This window comes from Salvelinus namaycush, chromosome 30, assembly GCF_016432855.1.
Source record: "Salvelinus namaycush isolate Seneca chromosome 30, SaNama_1.0, whole genome shotgun sequence".
Classification (NCBI taxonomy): Eukaryota; Metazoa; Chordata; class Actinopteri; order Salmoniformes; family Salmonidae; genus Salvelinus; species Salvelinus namaycush.
Genome location: NC_052336.1, coordinates 5,576,291 through 5,596,074, shown reverse-complemented (window position 1 = coordinate 5,596,074; position 19,784 = coordinate 5,576,291). Strand labels below are relative to the sequence as shown.

General features: G+C 46.0%; 1 protein-coding gene across 1 annotated transcript in view; it reads left to right on the top strand.

Moving 5' to 3' along the window:
* LOC120024783 (transmembrane protein 266-like) overlaps positions 1–19,568 on the top strand; it is a 57,447-nt gene extending 37,879 nt beyond the window's left edge. Inside the window, exons 6-11 of the mRNA XM_038969066.1 lie at positions 777–915; positions 5,443–5,558; positions 13,325–13,511; positions 18,600–18,665; positions 18,784–19,049; positions 19,143–19,568. Coding sequence (XP_038824994.1) covers positions 777–915; positions 5,443–5,558; positions 13,325–13,511; positions 18,600–18,665; positions 18,784–19,049; positions 19,143–19,568 — 1,200 coding nt within the window. The remainder of the gene's footprint in view (positions 1–776; positions 916–5,442; positions 5,559–13,324; positions 13,512–18,599; positions 18,666–18,783; positions 19,050–19,142) is intronic.
* The last annotated feature ends 216 nt before the right edge of the window (positions 19,569–19,784 follow it).

The window sequence follows — 19,784 nt, the reverse complement described above, 5'->3', positions numbered from 1 at the left end:
AATACGGAACCGTTCCGTATTTTATCTAACGGGTGGCATCCATAAATCTAAATATTCCTGTTACATTGCACAACCTTCAATGTTATGTCATAATTACGTAAAATTCTGGCAAATTAGTTCGCAACGAGCCAGGCGGCACAAACTGCTGCATATACCCTGACTCTGCGTGCACAGAACGCAAGAGAAGTGACACAATTTCCCTAGTTAAAAGAAATTCATGTTAGCAGGCAATATTAACTAAATATGCAGGTTTAAAAATATATACTTGTGTATTGATTTTAAGAAAGGCGTTGATGTTTATGGTTAGGTACACATTGGTGCAACGACAGTGCTTTTTTCACGAATGCGCTTGTTAAATCACCCTTTTGGCGAAGTAGCCTGTGATTCAATGATAAATTAACAGGCACCGCATCGATTATATGCAACGCAGGACAAGCTAGATAAACTAGTAATATCATCAACCTTACCGTGGCTCCTTGCTGCACTCGCATAACAGGTAGTCAGCCTGCCATGCAGTCTCCTCGTGGAGTGCAGTGTAATCGGCCATGATCGGTGTCCAAAAATGCTGATTACCGATTGTTATGAAAACTTGAAATCGGCCCTAATTAATCGGCCATTCCGATTAATCGGTCGACCTCTTGTGTGTAATATCTCCTAATGACAGTGTGTAATATCTCCTAAGTCTGTGACAGTGTGGCATGTGATGTGTGTGTGTGTTTGTGTGTACACATGCCTGCATGTGCTTGTGTGTGTGTCTGTGTGTCTGCTCCCTGCAGGTGTTTGACGGGGCAGTCATCGTGTTGTCCCTGGCTCCTATGGTAGCCTCCACGGTAGCCAACGGCCCCAGCAGTCCCTGGGACGCCATCAGCCTCATCATCACCCTGCGCATCTGGAGGGTCAAGAGAATCATCGACGGTGAGACTGAGGGTGGAGCAGACCAGACGCTCCCTTGTGTCCCTGCTTCCCCTGTCTGTCTGTCTGCCTCCTGTCTGTCTGTCTGACTGACTGTCTGTCTGTCTGTCTGTCTGTCTGTCTGTCTGTCTGTCTGTCTGTCTGTCTGAGCCCTGCTGGTGGATGTCTTACTAGAGTGATCCTGACCTAGCTATAGTCATCGTCCCTCTCAGTCAACAGCTTTCCTTAGTGTTCTTGGTATTACTCTTAGATGGATGGTTAGTTAGTTTGGTAGGATTGGTTCTAGTGAGATATTATTGAAAAATTCAACAACCTTACGTTGTACCAACAGATGACTTTGAACTTGAACTATCAGTCCTTAATTATTACACCTGACTGATCTTCTACGAGAGGGACTACGACTGGGATACGTGGTTGTCTCACCTAGCTATCTTCAGATGAATAAACTTTGTAAGTTGCTCTGGATAAAAGTGTCTGCTAAATGACAAAAATGTAAAACATTTATTATATTTTTGATTTACAATTTTAGCGCTAAATTCGAAAATATCATACTTCACCTAAGGATGATAAAGTCTATTGCTTATTCAATACATGATTGGCAGCACGACCCCATTCTCCCCATGATTATACACATTATTTACTATTCACAACAATATAATTATTGATCGTCCCTCGGAGTAAATTGCCACCCGTTCTCCACTTAAACTGGTATTGATCCTAAGCCCTGTTTAAACAGATTTAGAAAAGCCATGATAATGACTATACTGACTGTTCTATGTTATGCTAATGTAATGCAGATGGATTTCTAACAGGAGGTCACCCTCAGTCTCAGTGAGAGCTGTGCATGATCAACCTACAGACCTCAGTCTCTCTAGCTATAGACAGTATACTTACATCACCTCACCATCAGCTCTGCGTGTCTGTTCGACCAATCTCCAGACCAGAAACAGTGTACATACAGTACATCACCCATGTAGTCTACATAAGAGCTACATAGACCTACATACAATGAGTGTACAAAACATTAAGGACACCTGCTATTTCTGTGACACAGGCGGACCAGGTGAAATCAGGTGAAAGCTATGATCCCTTATTGATGTCACTTGTTAAATCCACCTTAAGGGGAGGAGACAGGTTAAATAATGATTTTTAAGCCTTGAGACATCGAGACATGGATTGTTTTTGCACCATTCAGAGGGTGAATGGGTGAGACAAAAGATTTAAGTGCCTTTGAACAAGGTATGGTAGTAGGTGCCAGGCGCACCAGTTTGTGTCAAGAACTGCAATGCTGCTGGGTTTTTCATGCTCAACAGTTTCCCATGTGTATCAAGAATGGTCCACCACCCAAGGGACATCCAGCCAACTTGACACAACTGTGGGAAACATGGGCCAGTATCCCTGTGGAATTGCCCTGACCAATTGAGGCTGTTTTGAGGGCAAAGGGGGGGGCAACTCAATTTTAGGAAGGTGTCCTTAATGTTTCCGCCTCAGTGTAAGAGCTACATAGAATCTGAAATACTGTACATATAGTTTGTACTAGTATTTTTGCCAATACAGGTGAAGTGAACTAATTTGTCAGCTCTGCATGCTAAATACGATAGTAGCATTTTGAGAAAGTAAGTTAAAATCCAACACTAGTCATATCAGAAAATGGTGCAGTGATCATGATGTGGTACATCTAAATCATGTTAACTTGTTTTTATACTTCAACAGAAGAAACACCCAACGGCACTGATTCATTCTGCAGCAATTCAATCACTATAGAGAACAACTTAGTCCTTCACATTCCTTCACAGTATCTGTCTCCAGGCGTGTTCGTTTACATGTGTTTGAGTGATTGAGTTGGGCAGTTAGGCAGCCAGCCACACTCAGCAAGAACATCAAACTCACACCTATACAGTAAGTGCAGGAGTGGAGAGCAACATCGATTACACACCAAGAAATATGTAATAAGATAGAATATATTCTTTCCTCTTTCACTGAAAAAGTATCAGATAGATGAATGGTGGGAGAGAGAGAGAGAAAGACAGGGAGAGAGAGAAGACCCGAGAGAAAGAGATTGAGAGAGAGAGAGAGAGACAGAGAGAGAGAAGGGCAGAGAGAGAGGGAGGGAGGGGGAGAGAGTGAGATGGTGAGAGAGAGAGAGGTGTGGAGGGGGAGAGAGTGAGATGGTGAGAGAAAGAGAGGGAGGGAGGGGGAGAGAGAGAGAGAGCCAGAGAGAGAGAGGTGTGGAGGCCAGGGGCTTTGCACTTGGCCTGAGCTGAGAGGAGAGGTGAAAGTGGAAAAGGCTCTTGTGACAGAGGTGCTGTGGAATCAACCATGGTGCGAATTACACTGCTGCTTGGCATGTCCTGCCACGCCAGCAGCTGTCAGCAGTCACGCACGCACGCACGCACGCACGCACGCACGCACGCACGCACGCACGCACGCACGCACGCACGCACGCACGCACGCACGCACGCACGCACGCACGCACGCACGCACATGCTTATTATAGCCATGCACAAATTGGGTAGCTAATAATCCCCACTTCAGATTCCCCTTGGTGAATGTGAATTTGGCTGTGCCTGCCTGCCCCCTCTGCTCTGCTCCCTTCCCCTTGTTAAGTGTGAGTTCTGCTGTGCCTGTCTCCCCCCTTTGCTCTCCCCGGCCCTGAGTTCCGCTGTTTCATCCTCTCCCCTCTGCTGTCTCCCTCCCTCTTCCTGCGTGTTCACATCAACAGCTCTATTAATAGGCTATTGGAGAGCAGAACAGAGCAGAGCTGCTGTAGAGAGATGGTTGCAGGCACTGCCTGCTGTCAGTAGTTCACTAGTAGGTCTCCTCTGCTGTAGAGGGCTTGGTTATTCACTCTGCTGCTTCCCAGTCTGTATGGCCTAGTAATGTGGCCCTACTCAGGAGAGTCAGCAGTAGCAGGAGAGCAGCTGTGCACTAAGGTCACTGTGTAGAACAGAAGAGGGGATATGACTCAGCTGAAGTCAATACCAGAGCATGTGGACTTCTATGTCTTGTGTGTTTAAATATCACATGTATTGGAGGTGCTCATGAATACGTATAATATGTTTTGTATGGCTCTGAGGCCAGGCTGTGTGTGCATGTGTTTGGTTTTGAGTGAAGATATGGTCTAATCCTGTCTCTCTCTGTCTCTTCCCTCTCTCTCTCTGTCTCCTCTCTATCTCTTCTCTCTATCTCTTCCCTCTCTTCTCTCTCTCTCTCTTTGTCTCTTCCCTCTCTGTCTCCTCTCTCTCTATCTATCTCTTCCCTCTCTGCCTCTTCCCTCTCTATCTCTGTCTCTTCCCTCTCTCTCTGTCTCTTCCCTCTCTCTGTCTCTCTCTCTATCTATCTTTTCTCTATCTCTGTCTCTCCCCTCTATCTCTGTCTCTTCCCTCTCTCTATCTGCACTGATTATTGCACTTTTACATTTAATTTGAAAACATGGCTCAAATTTATACAAACCTGTACTCATGAGTTATCTGTGGTTCCTCATATGTAAGATGACAGTTGATGATAGTGTTTTTATTACAAATAAGTTATTGTTGTTGGAATGATGATATCTCTACTTTTATCCAATGTAAAAAAACACTTTCAAATGTTGCTACATAAGACCGATTTGAGCTGGTCACATATATTATTGGATGTAATCTATTGGTATGTTGTATTGTTTTAGTGGGTATGTGTATTGTGACTGTGTAAAGGTCCTTACCTGTCCTGGGACTACAGGTAAAAATTATATTTTGGCTAACCCCGGCACATTTACATGGATGTTGCATTATTGTAATATTGATGTTGATTAATGTGCATTGTCCCCTATAAATAAATACATATAAAATGTCTCTTCCCTCTCTCTCTGTTTCTTCCCTCTCTCTATCTGTCTCTTCCCTCTCTCTATCTGTCTCTTCCCTCTCTCTCTGTTTCTTCCCTCTCTCTATCTGTCTCTTCCCTCTCTCTCGCTATCTGTCTCTTCCCTCTCTCTCTGTTTCTTCCCTCTCTCTCTCTATCTGTCTCTTCCCTCTCTCTATCTGTCTCTTCCCTCTCTATCTGTTTCTTCCCTCTCTCTATCTGTCTCTTCCCTCTCTCTATCTGTCTCTTCCCTCTCTCTATCTGTCTCTTCCCTCTCTCTATATGTCTCTTCCCTCTCTCTATCTGTCTCTTCCCTCTCTCTATCTGTCTCTTCCCTCTCTCTATCTGTCTCTTCCCTCTCTCTATCTGTCTCTTCCCTCTCTCTATATGTCTCTTCCCTCTCTCTATCTGTCTCTTCCCTCTCTCTATATGTCTCTTCCCTCTCTCTATATGTCTCTTCACTCTCTCTATATGTCTCTTCACTCTCTCTATATGTCTCTTTCCTCTCTCTCTCTCTTTTCTCTCTGTCTTCCCTCTGTCTGTCTCTTCACTCTCTATCTGTTTTTTCTCTGTCTCTTCCCTCTCTCTCTCTTTTCTCTCTGTCTTCCCTCTGTCTGTCTCTTCACTCTCTATCTCTCTCTTCCCTCTCTCTATTTGTCTCTTCTCTCTCTAACTATCTCTTCCCTCTCTCAGCCTATGTGTTGCAGGTGAAGGTGGAGATGGAGTTGGAGATCCTGCAGTGTGAGAAGATCAAGGCTGTCAGGGAGGAGCAGCTGGAACGACTCACACAGATCTGCCAGGAACAGGCAGTAAGTCCCCGCACCATCACCTCACAGATAGCGTTGAGACTAGGGATATGGTTTTGGTTGAAGCTAGGTTATGGTTGAGGCTAGGGCTAAGGTTGAACCAGGATTTAAAAAAATATATAATAATTACATTTATTTCACCTTTATTTAACCAGGTAGGCCAGTTGAGAACAAGTTCTCATTTACAACTGCGACCTGGCCAAGATAAAGCAAAGCAGTGCGACAAAAACAACAACACAGAGTTACACATGGGATAAACAAACTTACAGTCAATAACACAATAGAAAAATCTGTATACAGTGTGTGCAAATGAAGTAAGGAGGTAAGGCAATAAATAGGCCAATAGTGGCGAAGTAATTACAATTTAGCAATTTACACTGGAGTGATATACAGTTGAAGTCAGAAGTTAACATACACCTTAGCCAAATACATTTAAACTCAGTTTTTCACAATTCTCTTAGGTCAGTTAGGATCACCACTTTATTTTAAGAATGTGAAATGTCAGACTAATAGTAGAGAGAGAGAAACTTCTGAGAGAAAGAAACTTCTAAGTTTACATACACTCAATTAGTATTTGGTAGAATTTCCTTTAAATTGTTTAACTTGGGTCAAATGTTTCGGGTAGCCTTCCACAAACTTCCCACAATAAATTGGGTGAATTTTGGCCCATTCCTCCTGACAGAGCTGGTGTAACTGAGTCAGGTTTGTAGTCTTCCTTGCTCACACACGCCTTTTCAGTTCTGCCCACAAATGATCTATAGGATTGAGGTCAGGGCTTTGTGATGGCCTCTCCAATACCTTGACTTTGTTGTCCTTTAGCCATTTTGCCACAACTTTGGAAGTATCCTTGGGGTCATTGTCCATTTGGAAGACCCATTTACGACCAAGCTTTAACTTCCTGACTGATGTCTTGAGATGTTGCTTCAATATATCCACATAATTTTCCTACCTCATGATGCCATCTATTTTGTGAAGTGCACCAGTCCCTCCTGCAGCAAAGCACCCCCGCAACATGATGCTGCCACCCCCGTGCTTCACGGTTGGGATGGTGTTCTTCAGCTTGCAAGCTTCCTCCTTTTTACTCCAAACATAATGATGGTCATTATAGCCAAACAGTTCTATTTTTGTTTCATCAGACCAGAGGACATTTCTCCAAAAAGTAGGATCTTTGTCCCCATGTGCAGTTGCAAACCGTAGTCTGGTTTTTTTATGGCGGTTTTGGAGCAGTGGCTTCTTCCTTGCTGAGAGGTCTTTCGGGTTATGTCGATATAGGACTCATTTTACTGTGGATATAGATACTTTTGTACCTGTTTCCTCCAGCATCTTCACAAGGTCCTTTGCTGTTGTTCTGGGATTGATTTGCACTTTTCGCACCAAAGTATGTTCATCTCTAGACAGAACGCGTCTCCTTCCTGAGCGGTATGACTGCTGCATGGTCCCATGGTGTTTAACTTATTGTTTGTACGGATGAACGTGGTACCTTCAGGTGTTTGGAAATTGCTCCCAAGGATGAACCAGACTTGTGGAGGTCTACAGTGTTTTCTGAGGTCTTGGCTGATTTCTTTTGATTTTCCCATGATGTCAAGCAAAGAGGCACTGAGTTTGAAGGTAGGCCTTGAAATACATCCACAGGTACACCTCCAATTGACTCAAATGATGTAAATTAGCCTATCAGAAGCTTCTAAAGCCATGACATCTGTTTAAAGGCACAGTCAACTTAGTGTATGTAAACTTCTGACCCACTGGAATTGTGATACAGTGAATTATAAGTGAAATAATCTGTCTGTGAACAATTGTTGGGAAAATTACTTGTGTCATGCACAAAGTAGATGTCCTAACCGACTTGCCAAAATTATAGTTTGTTAACAAGAAATTTGTGGAGTGTATGTAATATGGGGATGAAGTAGGTAGTTGGTTGGATGGGCTATTTGCAGATGGGCTGTGTACAGCTGCAGCGATCGGTAAGCTGCTCTGACAGCTGACGCTTGAAGTTAGTGAGGGAGATATAAGTCTCCAACTTCAGTGATTTTTGCAATTCGTTCCAGTCATTGGCAGCAGAGAACTGGAAGGAAAGGCGGCCAAAGGAGGTGTTGGCTTTGGGGATGACCTGTGAAATATACCTGTTGGAGCGTGTACTACGGGTGGGTGTTGCTATGGTGACCAGTGAGCTGAGATAATGCGGAGCTTTACCCAGCAAAGACTTATAGATGACCTGGAGCCAGTGGGTTTGGCGACGAATATGTAGCGAGGACCAACCAACGAGAGCATACAGGTCGCAATGGTGGGTAGTATAAGGGGATTTGGTGACAAAATGGATGGCACTGTGATAGACTGCATCCAATTTGCTGAGTAGAGTGTTGGAGGCTATTTTGTAAATGACATCGCCAAAGTCAAGGATCGGTAGAATAGTCAGTTTTACGAGGGTATGTTTGGCAGCATGAGTGAAGGAGGCTTTGTTGTGAAATAGGAAGCCAATTCTAGATTTAACTTTGGATTGGAGATGCTTAATGTGAGTCTGGAAGGAGAGTTTACAGTCTAGCCAGATACCTAGGTATTTATAGTTGTCCACATATCAGAACTGTCCAAAGTAGTGATTCTATTCGGGCGGGTGGGTGCGGGCAGCGATCGGTTGAAGAGCATGCATTTCATTTTACTAATATTTAAGAGCATTTGAAGGCCATGGAAGGAGTGTTGTATGGTGTTGAAGCTCATTTGGAGGTTTGTTAACACAGTGTCCAAAGAAGGGCCAGATGTATACAGAATGGTGTCATCTGCGTAGAGGTGGATCAAAGAATCACCCGCAGCAAGAGAGACATCAATGATATATACAGAGAAAAAAGTCAGCCCAAGAATTGAACCCTGTGGCACCCCCATAGAGACTGCCAGAGGTCCGGACAACAGGCCATCCGATTTGACACACAGAACTCTATCTGCGAAGTAGTTAGTGAACCAGGCGAGGCAGTCATTAGAGAAACCAAGGCTGTTGAGTCTGCCGATAAGAATACGGTGATTGACAGAGTCGAAAGCCTTGGCCAGGTCGATAAAGACGGCTGCACAGTACAGTCTTTTATCGATGGCGGTTATATCGTTTAGGACCTTGAGCGTGGCTGAGGTGCACCCGTGACCAGCTCGGAAACCAGATTGCATAGCGGAGAAGGTACGGTGGGATTCGAAATGGTCGGTGATCTGTTTGTTCACTTGGCTTTCGAAGACTTTAGAAAGGCAGGGCAGGATGGATACAGGTCTGTAACAGTTTGGGTCTAGAGTGTCTCCCCCTTTGAAGAGGGGGATGACCGCGGCCGCTTTCCAATCCTTAAGAATCTCAGACGATACGAAAGAGAGGTTGAACAGACTAGTAATAGGGGTGCAACAATGGCGGTGGATAATTTTAGGAAGAGAGGGGCCAGATTGTCAAGCCCAGCTGATTTGTAGGGATCCAGATTTTGCAGCTCTTTCAGAACATCAGCTGTCTGGATTTGTGTGAAGGAGAAGCGGGGGGGGGGCTTGGACCAGTTGCTGCAGGGGGTGCAGAGCTGTTGGCCGGGGCTGGGGTAGCCAGGTGTAAAGCATGGCTAGCCGTGGAGGCTAGCCGCATTGAAATTCTCGATTATCATGGATTTATCAGTGGTGACAGTGTTTCCTAGTCTCAGTGCAGTGGGCAGCTTGGAGGAGGTACTCTTATTCTCCATGGACTTTACAGTGTCCCAAAACTTTTGGGAATTAGTGCTGCAGGATGCAAATTTCTGTTTGAAAAAGCTAGCCTTTGCTTTCCTAACTGACTGTGTGTATTGGTTCCTGGCTTCCTTGAAAAGTTGCATATCGCGGGGACTATTCGAGGCTAGTGCAGTACGCCACAGGGTGTTTTTGTGCTGGTCAAGGGCAGTCAAGTCTGGAGTGAACCAAGGGCTATATCTGCTATTCAATTTTTTTGAAAGGGGCATGCTTATTTAAGATGGTGAGGAAAGCACTTTTAAAGAACAACCAGGCATCCTCTACTGACGGGATGAGGTCAATATCCTTCCAGGATACCCGGGGGTGGTAGTTTGACCGCGGACCCATAACGGACGCAGGCAATGAGGCAGTGATCGCTGAGATCCTGGTTGAAGACAGCAGAGGTGTATTTAGAGGGCAAGTTGGTCAGGATGATATCTATGAGGGTGCCCATGTTTACGGATTTGGGGTTGTACCTGGTAGGTTCCTTGATAATTTGTGTGAGATTGAGGGCATCTAGCTTAGATTGTAGGACAGCCGGGGTGTTATGCATATCCCAATTTAGGTCACCTAGCAGTATGAACTCTGACGATAGATGGGGGGCAATCAATCCTCATATGGTGTCCAGGGCACAGCTGGGAGCTGAGGGGGGTCTATAACAAGCTGCAACAGTGAAAGACTTATTCCTGGAGAGATGGATCTTTAAAAGTAGGAGCTCGAACTGTTTGTGCATAGACCTGGATAGTATGACAAAACTCTGCAGGCTATCTCTAATTTCAGAATTTTTGGTGGCCTTCCTAAGCCAGGATTCAGACACGGCTAGGACATCAGGGTTGGCGGAGTGTGCTAAAGCAGTGAATAAAGCAAACTTAGGGAGGAGGCTTCTGATGTTAACGTGCATGAACCCAAGGCTTTTACGGTTGCAGAAGTCAACAAATGAGAGCGCCTGGGGAATGGGAGTGATGCTGGGGGCTGCAGGGCCTGGGTTAACCTCTACATCACCAGAGGAACAGAGGAGGAGTAGGATGAGGGTACGGCTAAAGGCTATAAGAACTGGTCGTCTAGTGCTTTGGGAACAGAGAATAAAAGGAGCAGATTACTGGGCGTGGTAGGATAGATTCAGGACATAGTGTACAGACAAGGGTATGGTAGGGTGCAGGTACAGTGGGGGTAAACCTAGGCATTGAGTGACGATGAGAGAGGTTGCATCTCTGGAGGCGCCAGTTAAGCTAGCTGTGGTCTCCGCATGTGTGGGGGGTGGGACAAGGGGGCTATCTGAGGCATGTTGAGCAGGACTAGGGGCTCCGCAGTAAAATAAAACAATGAGAGCTGCCCTAAACAACAGTATACAAGGCATATTGACATTAGAGAAAGGCATAAAGCAATCACAGGTGTTGATTGGGAGAGCTAAGACAACAACAGGTGAGACAACAACGGGTAAACAGCTAAGACAACAACAACAGGTAAATGGCGATGGACGGGCAGAGAGGGTCAGTTAGCTACACACAGGGCCTGAGTTCGAGGCTGGGGCCGACAGATAAACAAAATGAAGTACAGTGTTAATGAACAGTCCAGCAGGCATCAGCTGTGTAGCCGAGTGATCATAGGGTCCAATGAGCAGAAATAGATATTTGGACATGAAGGTAGGATTAGGGTTAGGGCTGTGGTTAACGGTTGAGCTGGCATGTGGACATGATGCTATGATAATAGTTAGGGTTAAGGTTGAGGTTAGGGTTAGGTTTGAACTGGGATGTGGACCTGAAGGTAGGGTTAGGGTTATTGTTGAGCCTAGGGTTAGGGTTGAACCAGGATGTGGACCTGAAGGTAGGGTTAGGGTTATTGTTGAGCCTAGGGTTAGGGTTGAACCAGGATGTGGACCTGAAGGTAGGGTTAGGGTTGTTGTTGAGCCTAGGGTTAGTGTTGAACCAGGATGTGGACCTGAAGGTAGGGTTAGGGTTGTTGTTGAGCCTAGGGTTAGTGTTGAACCAGGATGTGGACCTGAAGGTAGGGTTAGGGTTATTGTTGAGCCTAGGGTTAGTGTTGAACCAGGATGTGGACCTGAAGGTAGGGTTAGGGTTGTTGTTGAGCCTAGGGTTAGTGTTGAACCAGGATGTGGACCTGAAGGTAGGGTTAGGGTTGTTGTTGAGCCTAGGGTTAGTGTTGAACCAGGATGTGGACCTGAAGGTAGGGTTAGGGTTGTTGTTGAGCCTAGGGTTAGTGTTGAACCAGGATGTGGACCTGAAGGTAGGGTTAGGGTTGTTGTTGAGCCTAGGGTTAGGGTTGAACCAGGATGTGGACCTGAAGGTAGGGTTAGGGTTGTTGTTGAGCCTAGGGTTAGTGTTGAACCAGGATGTGGACATGACGCTAGGGTTAGGGTTGAGGGTTAGGGTTAAGGTTGAACCGGGAGGTAAACATGAAGCTAGAGTTAGGGTTGTGGTTGAGCCTAGGGTTAGGGTTGTTGTTGAGCCTAGGGTTAGTGTTGAACCAGGATGTGGACCTGAAGGTAGGGTTAGGGTTGTTGTTGAGCCTAGGGTTAGTGTTGAACCAGGATGTGGACCTGAAGGTAGGGTTAGGGTTGTTGTTGAGCCTAGGGTTAGTGTTGAACCAGGATGTGGACATGACGCTAGGGTTAGGGTTGAGGGTTAGGGTTAAGGTTGAACCGGGAGGTAAACATGAAGCTAGAGTTAGGGTTGTGGTTGAGCCTAGGGTTAGTGTTGAACCAGGATGTGGACATGACGCTAGGGTTAGGGTTGAGGGTTAGGGTTAAGGTTGAACCGGGAGGTAAACATGAAGCTAGAGTTAGGGTTGTGGTTGAGCCTAGGGTTAGTGTTGAACCAGGATGTGGACATGACGCTAGGGTTAGGGTTGAGGGTTAGGGTTAAGGTTGAACCGGGAGGTAAACATGAAGCTAGAGTTAGGGTTGTGGTTGAGGCTAGGGTTAGGGTTAAAGTTGAAGCAGGATGTGGACATGACGCTTGGGTTAGGGTTGTGTTTGAGGCTGTTTCAGATTTCCAGAGGCTGCAATTTCAATTGCTACCACAGGGGGGCAGTAACACGTCACAGAAGAGTTCAATGTGTAGCCAACGCATTTTCAACAGACATCAGAGACGATGTTTCTTCAAATTGTTTTACAATATTCAATGATTTGCAAATCCGTAATAAACAGGCACAAGAAAAGTTGATTTTGTGATATTATGAACCCACAATACTCATAAGCACGCAACATAATACAGTAAAATATATTTGGAAAGATGTTTCCCATATAGATGTAAACAACACATATTTTCCATGTTGTTATTTTTATCACTGTCACTGGTCACCTATGAACACTTGAACATCTTGAAGAACGATCTGGCCTTAATGGCCATGTACTGTTATAATCTCAACTCGGCACAGCCAGAAGAGGACTGCCCCCCCCTCAGAGCCTGGTTCCTCTAGGTTTCTTCCTAGGTTCCTGCCTTTCTAGGGAGTTTTCCCTAGCCACTGTGCTTCTACATCTGCATTGCTTGCTGTTAGGTTTTAAGCTGGGTTTCTGTATAAGCACTTTGTGACATCTGCTGATTTAAAAAGGGCTTTATAAATACATTTGATTGATTGATTAATGACTGCACTCCTCTAGTCAGTTGAACTAAAGGACTACATTTCTTTCAAAGACTCAAGGTCCCAAGATCAATACAGGGAGAAGCCATAACTGTACATCAATGGAAACATGTTGTTGTACAAAACAGTCCAGTAATGATGGGATCCTCAGTGTAATGCTAGAAACAAACAGTTCATGTGTAATCTGACTGTCTGTTTGTCAATATGAGCCATCAGGCCAGAGGAAACCCCAGTGAAAGCATTGATCCTATAGCTAGTAATAGAACCACTTAGCTGCAGAATGCCTGGGATCATGCTAAAAGGGCCTGTCTGGGACTAAAAGGTTAGTTAACACTGACATGTTGTTACATCAATACACCAAGATTTCAGCTAGAAGAATACATGTGTGTTCGCCTTTTCCAGACCAACTCTCTCTCTCTCTCTGTCGCTCTCTCTCTCTGTCTCCCCCTCTCCCTCAGTTTGAGATCAGACAGCTCCGGGCCCACCTGGCCCAGCAGGACTTGGACCTGGCTGCGGAGCAGGAGGCTGCTATGCAGATCCACCATGTGTGGGGCAAACAGAGGAGCAGCTACCAGGTGGTGGAGGGCCAGGGCCCTGGGGAGTCTGACGATGAGGGACATGGAGTCCTCAGGGAGACCCCAGCAGGTACACTCGCCTATACTGTACCTATAAGCTACACTATATATACAAAAGTATGTGGACACCCCTTTTGGTCATGTAGTGAACAGTGGGGCAAAAAAGTATTTAGTCAGCCACCAATTGTGCAAGTTCTCCCACTTAAAAAGATGAGAGAGGCCTGTAATTTTCATCATAGGTACACTTCAACTATGACAGACAAAATAAGAAAAAAAAATCCAGAAAATCACATTGTAGGATTTTTTATGAATTTATTTGCAAATTATGATGGAAAATAAGTATTTGGTCACCTACAAACAAGCAAGATTTCTGGCTCTCACAGACATGTAACTTCTTCTTTAAGAGGCTCCTCTGTCCTCCACTCGTTACCTGTATTAATGGTACCTGTTTGAACTTGTTATCAGTATAAAAGACACCTGTCCACAACCTCAAACAGTCACACTCCAAACTCCACTATGGCCAAGACCAAAGAGCTGTCAAAGGACACCAGAAACAAAATTGTAGACCTGCACCAGGCTGGGAAGACTGAATCTGCAATAGGTAAGCAGCTTGGTTTGAAGAAATCAACTGTGGGAGCAATTATTAGGAAATGGAAGACATACAAGACCACTGATAATCTCCCTCGGTCTGGGGCTTCACGCAAGATCTCACCCTGTGGGGTCAAAATGATCACAAGAACGGTGAGCAAAAATCCCAGAACCACACGGGGGGACCTAGTGAATGACCTGCAGAGAGCTGGGACCAAAGTAACAAAGCCTACCATCAGTAACACACTACGCCGCCAGGGACTCATATCCTGCAGTGCCAGACGTGTCCCCCTGCTTAAGCCAGTACATGTCCAGGCCCGTCTGAAGTTTGCTAGAGAGCATTTGGATGATCCAGAAGAAGATTGGGAGAATGTCATATGGTCAGATGAAACCAAAATATGGTAAAATATGTTTTTTTTTGGTAAAAACTCAACTCGTCGTGTTTGGAGGACAAAGAATGCTGAGTTGCATCCAAAGAACACCATACCTACTGTGAAGCATGGGGGTGGAAACATCATGCTTTGGGGCTGTTTTTCTGCAAAGGGACCAGGACGACTGATCCGTGTAAAGGAAAGAATGAATGGGGCCATGTATCGTGAGATTTTGATTGAAAACCTCCTTCCATCAGCAAGGGCATTGAAGATGAAACGTGGCTGGGTCTTTCAGCATGACAATGATCCCAAACACACCGCCCGGGCAACGAAGGAGTGGCTTCGTAAGAAGCATTTCAAGGTCCTGGAGTGGCCTAGCCAGTCTCCAGATCTCAACCCCATAGAAAATCTTTGGAGGGAGTTGAAAGTCTGTGTTGCCCAGCAACAGCCCCAAAACTGCCTCCCGGGTGGCGCAGTGGTCTAGGGCACTGCATCGCAGTGCTAGCTGCGCCACCAGAGTCTCTGGGCTCGCGCCCAGGCTGGGCTGGGTTCGCGCCCAGGCTCTGTCGCAGCCGGCCGCAACCGGGAGGTCCGTGGGGCGACGCACAATTGGCATAGCGTCGTCCGGGTTAGGGAGGGTTTGGCCGGTAGGGATATCCTTGTCTCAGTATGTAAAAATGTAATAAAATGTATGCACTCTACTGTAAGTCGCTCTGGATAAGAGCGTCTGCTAAATGACTAAAATGTAAATGTAAAAATGTAAAACATCACTGCTCCAGAGGAGATCTGCATGGAGGAATGGGCCAAAATACCAGCAACAGTGTGTGAAAACCTTGTGAAGACTTACAGAAAACGTTTGACCTCTGTCATTGCCAACAAAGGGTATATAACAAAGTATTGAGATAAACTTTTGTTATTGACCAAATACTTATTTTCCACCATAATTTGCAAATAAATTCATTAAAAATCCTACAATGTGATTTTCTGGAATTTTTTTTCTCATTTTGTCTGTCATAGTTGAAGTGTACCTATGATGAAAATTACAGGCCTCTCTCATCTTTTTAAGTGGGAGAACTTGCACAATTGGTGGCTGACTAAATACTTTTTTGCCCCACTGTATATCACATCCAGGGAAACTAGGGCCCAGAGTTTATCCCAAATTCTGTCCCTAACTATAACGGTATATGTAATACTCCATACCATAATCCTCAGACCATGAGATAAAATAGATACTAGCTCTTTGATATTCTTCATGGATATTGCTATATTCTGGGACATGTAAGTATATTGAGTCTGATGAATACTGCTGTTCCAAGAGGCAGACAAACCTGTAAATCCTAATTATGAATTACTTCACCACAGACCAAAAAGAATGAACTTGACTCATTTTATTATTTTAACCCCTTTTTCTCCCCAATTTCGTGGTATCCAATTGGTTGTTACCGTCTTGTCTCATCGCTGCAACTCCTGTATGGACTTGGGAGAGGCGAAGGTCAAGAGCCGTGCGTCCTCCGATACACGACCCAGCCAAGCCGCACTGCTTCTTGACACAATGCCCGCTTAACCTGGAAGCAAGCTGCACCAATGTGTCAGAGGAAACACCGTATACCTGGCTCGCTAGTGCGCGATGGGACAAGCACATCCCTGCCGGCCAAACCCTCCCCTAACCCGGACGATGCTGGGCCAATTGTGCGCTGCACCATGGGTCTCCCGGTTGCGGCCGGCTGCGACAGAGCCTGGACTCGAACCAGGAGCTAGCACTGCCTTAGACCACTGCACCACACTGCGCCACTCGGGAGGCCTGTGACTCATTTTAATAAAGTTCTACATTCGTCTGTTTGGTTGAAAAGGCATCCTGACAGAACCAGGAGAGAGGTTTGTACATAAAGTATGTACATAATTATGTGGGACAAAAAGTTCCATCCAATGTAACATCAGGTGAATGGGGTGTCAGAGCAGTGTCAAACTGATCTATCAGCAGTAGCCCTGAGCTAGTCTCCAGGCCCTAGCCTCTTAAAACACTGACGTTAACTCACAACACCCCTCTGACCGCAGGCAAGGCACGCACACACACACACACACACAACACACACACACCACACCTCTGACCACAGGCAGTACAGTATCAATAAGAGGGCAGAAAAGCTTTTAGGATGTGCTGAAACCTGGGGACAACAAGCATGTTCTCCTAACGTCACGTCACACACACACACAGGCACACATGCAGTCATGCACACACACACTCACACACACACAAACATACAGACATGCACACACACACACACACTCACCCACCCCACCTCAGCCAGGCTGTTTGAGGTAGAGTGCTCTGTGCATTGGGCCATGTTCTGAGGTCTGAGGTCTGTTTACATCTGTTCCTATTCACCTGGAAACCACAATAGCGCACCAGGAGACGCCACACCACCACCCCCAGGGGAATGTGGGAAATCTGGCTCTTAGGAACAAGCGTGTTTTTTTCCCCAGAACATGGAAGGAGTATTGGGACAGGAGGAGCACTTAGGCTTCAGGCAGGCCTGCAAGGACAGACCGTGGACTGGGTTAGGACTCCTCACGTCTCTCTCTCCCCCCTCTCTCTCTCCGCCGTCTGGCCAGAGGGATGCCATCAAAGTGTCATTCATTCTAATTGAGGCACTCTACTGCGAAGTCTATTTCCTTGTTGAAAACTAAGCTTGTTTCAAAAGGAGGTAGAAAAGGTTAGAAACATTTTGTCTACTGGTCACGAGGGATTTGTGGTTTTGTCACTTCTCAAGAGAGCAGCTGTAGATTTTGAGGAACATACAAAATTGATCACACAGAGTTGTGGGTGAAAAGCACAGTAATTGCTTTCAGATCAACTTCTTGGAAGTTCACATATCTTCTCTATGTGTTGTACTGCTGGGGGAAGGGGACATAGTACCAAAATCCAATGTGAATACCTCACTTAAAGGAGAAGTTTTATTTTTACAACCAAATCTCTCTTTTTGATGTAAATGGAATTTTATAGAAGGGTCCAGACACTTTTTTTGTGATTTCACGTGTTTTTGATAAACTTACCCCAAACAGCAAATCCCTTCCTCATCCTTTTTGTGTAGTATGGGGACCCCAAAATACCCAAATACATCCTTTTAGAAACGGCAAAGCTCTCAGTATAGTGATGCAGTGCTTTAGATGTTGTACATGTGAAATTGTGTCATTATGAACTTTATCCACAACGTTAAAATTCCTTTTGTTGCGTATTAGTGTTTTTTCGGGGCCCCCATACTACACAACGAGGATGAGGAAGTGATTTGCTGTTTGGGGTAAGTTGATCAAAAACGTGAATAAAAGGTGTTTGGACCCTTCTATAACATGCCATTTACATCAAAAATAGAGATTTGGTTGTAAAAAAGAAAACTTCTCCTTTAAGGTAGCAGAGCTGCGTGAATACGGCTCTGCTACAGTACCTACAGATCATCACAAAGTATTGCACATGCATATTGATTTAAACCAAACTAAATGACCTAAATGACGTCAGCTCCACTTCATAGATGGATGGTAGCCTTACTGTTAGAGAGAGAGGGCCTTTCATGTTGTCCATCCTTTCTTTTTCTCTCATTCTTTCTTTCTCTCTGAGACCTCATCCTCATGTGTTATTAATCACTGAGTGATTGTCTTGGTCGTGTTTTAGTGAGTGCAATGCTTCCTCTCCAGGGGTGCCCCCCCCCCCCCCCCCCCCTCCCCTGGATTAATATTTTACGCTGAAAAATAGATGAAATTACCCATCAGAGTCTGCTGTGGTCCTGGGGGATCGGCCCAGGCACTCAGGGTACTTTGGGCACCACTCAGCGGACAAACACTGAGCTCAGGCCCAATCAAGCGAACACTGAAGAGCAGATCAGGGCAGAACCATTCACCACTGAGGCCCTAGCTGTCTGGCTGAGGACACAAAGAGAACTCTATACCAAAGCCTGGTTGGTATCTCACATTCACTACTGTACTTGAGCCTCACAACACCATCTGGTGTGATTTGGAAACCAGGGTTAAGTCGGTAAAGCACCTGTACACTTGGATTGATAGATAAGATGTCAGATGTCTCGCCACCTATAAGTGAAATGTACTGTTCCCACATCTAGGGATTGCTTTGCACTGTGTTTACAGTGCATTGAAATCATACAGATTGGGTCTTTAACCTCATCATGCTTCTTTTATCTGTTATCCAGACCCTGTTGTCCATCATGACGACATGAACAACTATATCAGCCAGTACTACAGTGAACCAAGTAGTGGTGAGTGACTTAGTGGATCTTGGGTAAAGTGTATAGCTGGTAATGTATATGGGGCAACTCTGCTGTATACCTACTGTATCTTCCCCAGTCTGATGTACTGGATGATGTGTCATTTCAGACATAGGGGGTCCTCGTGTCATCACCACGGCAGCCATCGACGTCCACCTCCCTAAGACCCATTACCCCGCCCACAACAACCCTCTGCTGGGCGTGGAGCAAATGAGTAGTGCTGTGAGTGACACCTCCACCAGCGTATCACTGTCCAGCGGCAGTCTGACGGCCCGCCCCCATAGTCTGAGCAGCCACACCCTGCGCTCGTCTACTACGGACTGCAGCAGCAGCACCACGGCCAGGGACTACCACACCCAGGCTAGGAACTACAATGCCCATACCAAGGCCCGGGGGCCTTATCTGGACTACAAGTCCCAGAAGCAGACCCAGGACAGGGACTTTAACACCGAGCACCACAACACCCAGGGCCAACGCTGCTTCCCCCTGCCCTACTGCAGCCCTCTGGGCCTGGGTCTGACCTCAGCCCAGCCTCCCCTTCCACGGGACCCCAGCGTGGTAGTCCAGGAGCTGCTCTCGTCCCTGTCTGAGGACTCCTGTCTGGCCCAGAAAGGCCTGGTTGACCCAGTTAACCTGAAGCTTCCCAGCCCTGCCGGCTCAGCCAAGGCCAGCCCAGAGCTGGAGCACAGAATCAACATCTACAACTGGAAGAATCAGGAGGAGAACCAGTACCAGAGTCGGGGCCAGAAACAGGGCCGAGCCGCAGCCACTGTGCTCCTACAGACTAAGCCTCTCATCCACCTGCAGGGCGGCGCTCCTGAGTCCTCTTTGGAGGAGAAGTATAGGCTACTGGGCCCTGCTGATGGTCCACTGGGCCGTCTGCCTGATACATAGGGTTGATTCACACTACTGAGCTGAGCCAAGCCGAACCGAGCTGCATTGTGCTGGCCTGGTTATGCATCCACCATAGTTGTTTGAACCGTGCTGGAAAGGACATGTGAAAAGAATATGTCAGAGCCAGCACTGGTTGGCTCGGGTCGGCACAACAGTGTGAAAAGGGCAATAGCCCATCCCAGAGGACAGAGCATACAGCTCAAGACAGAACTGACT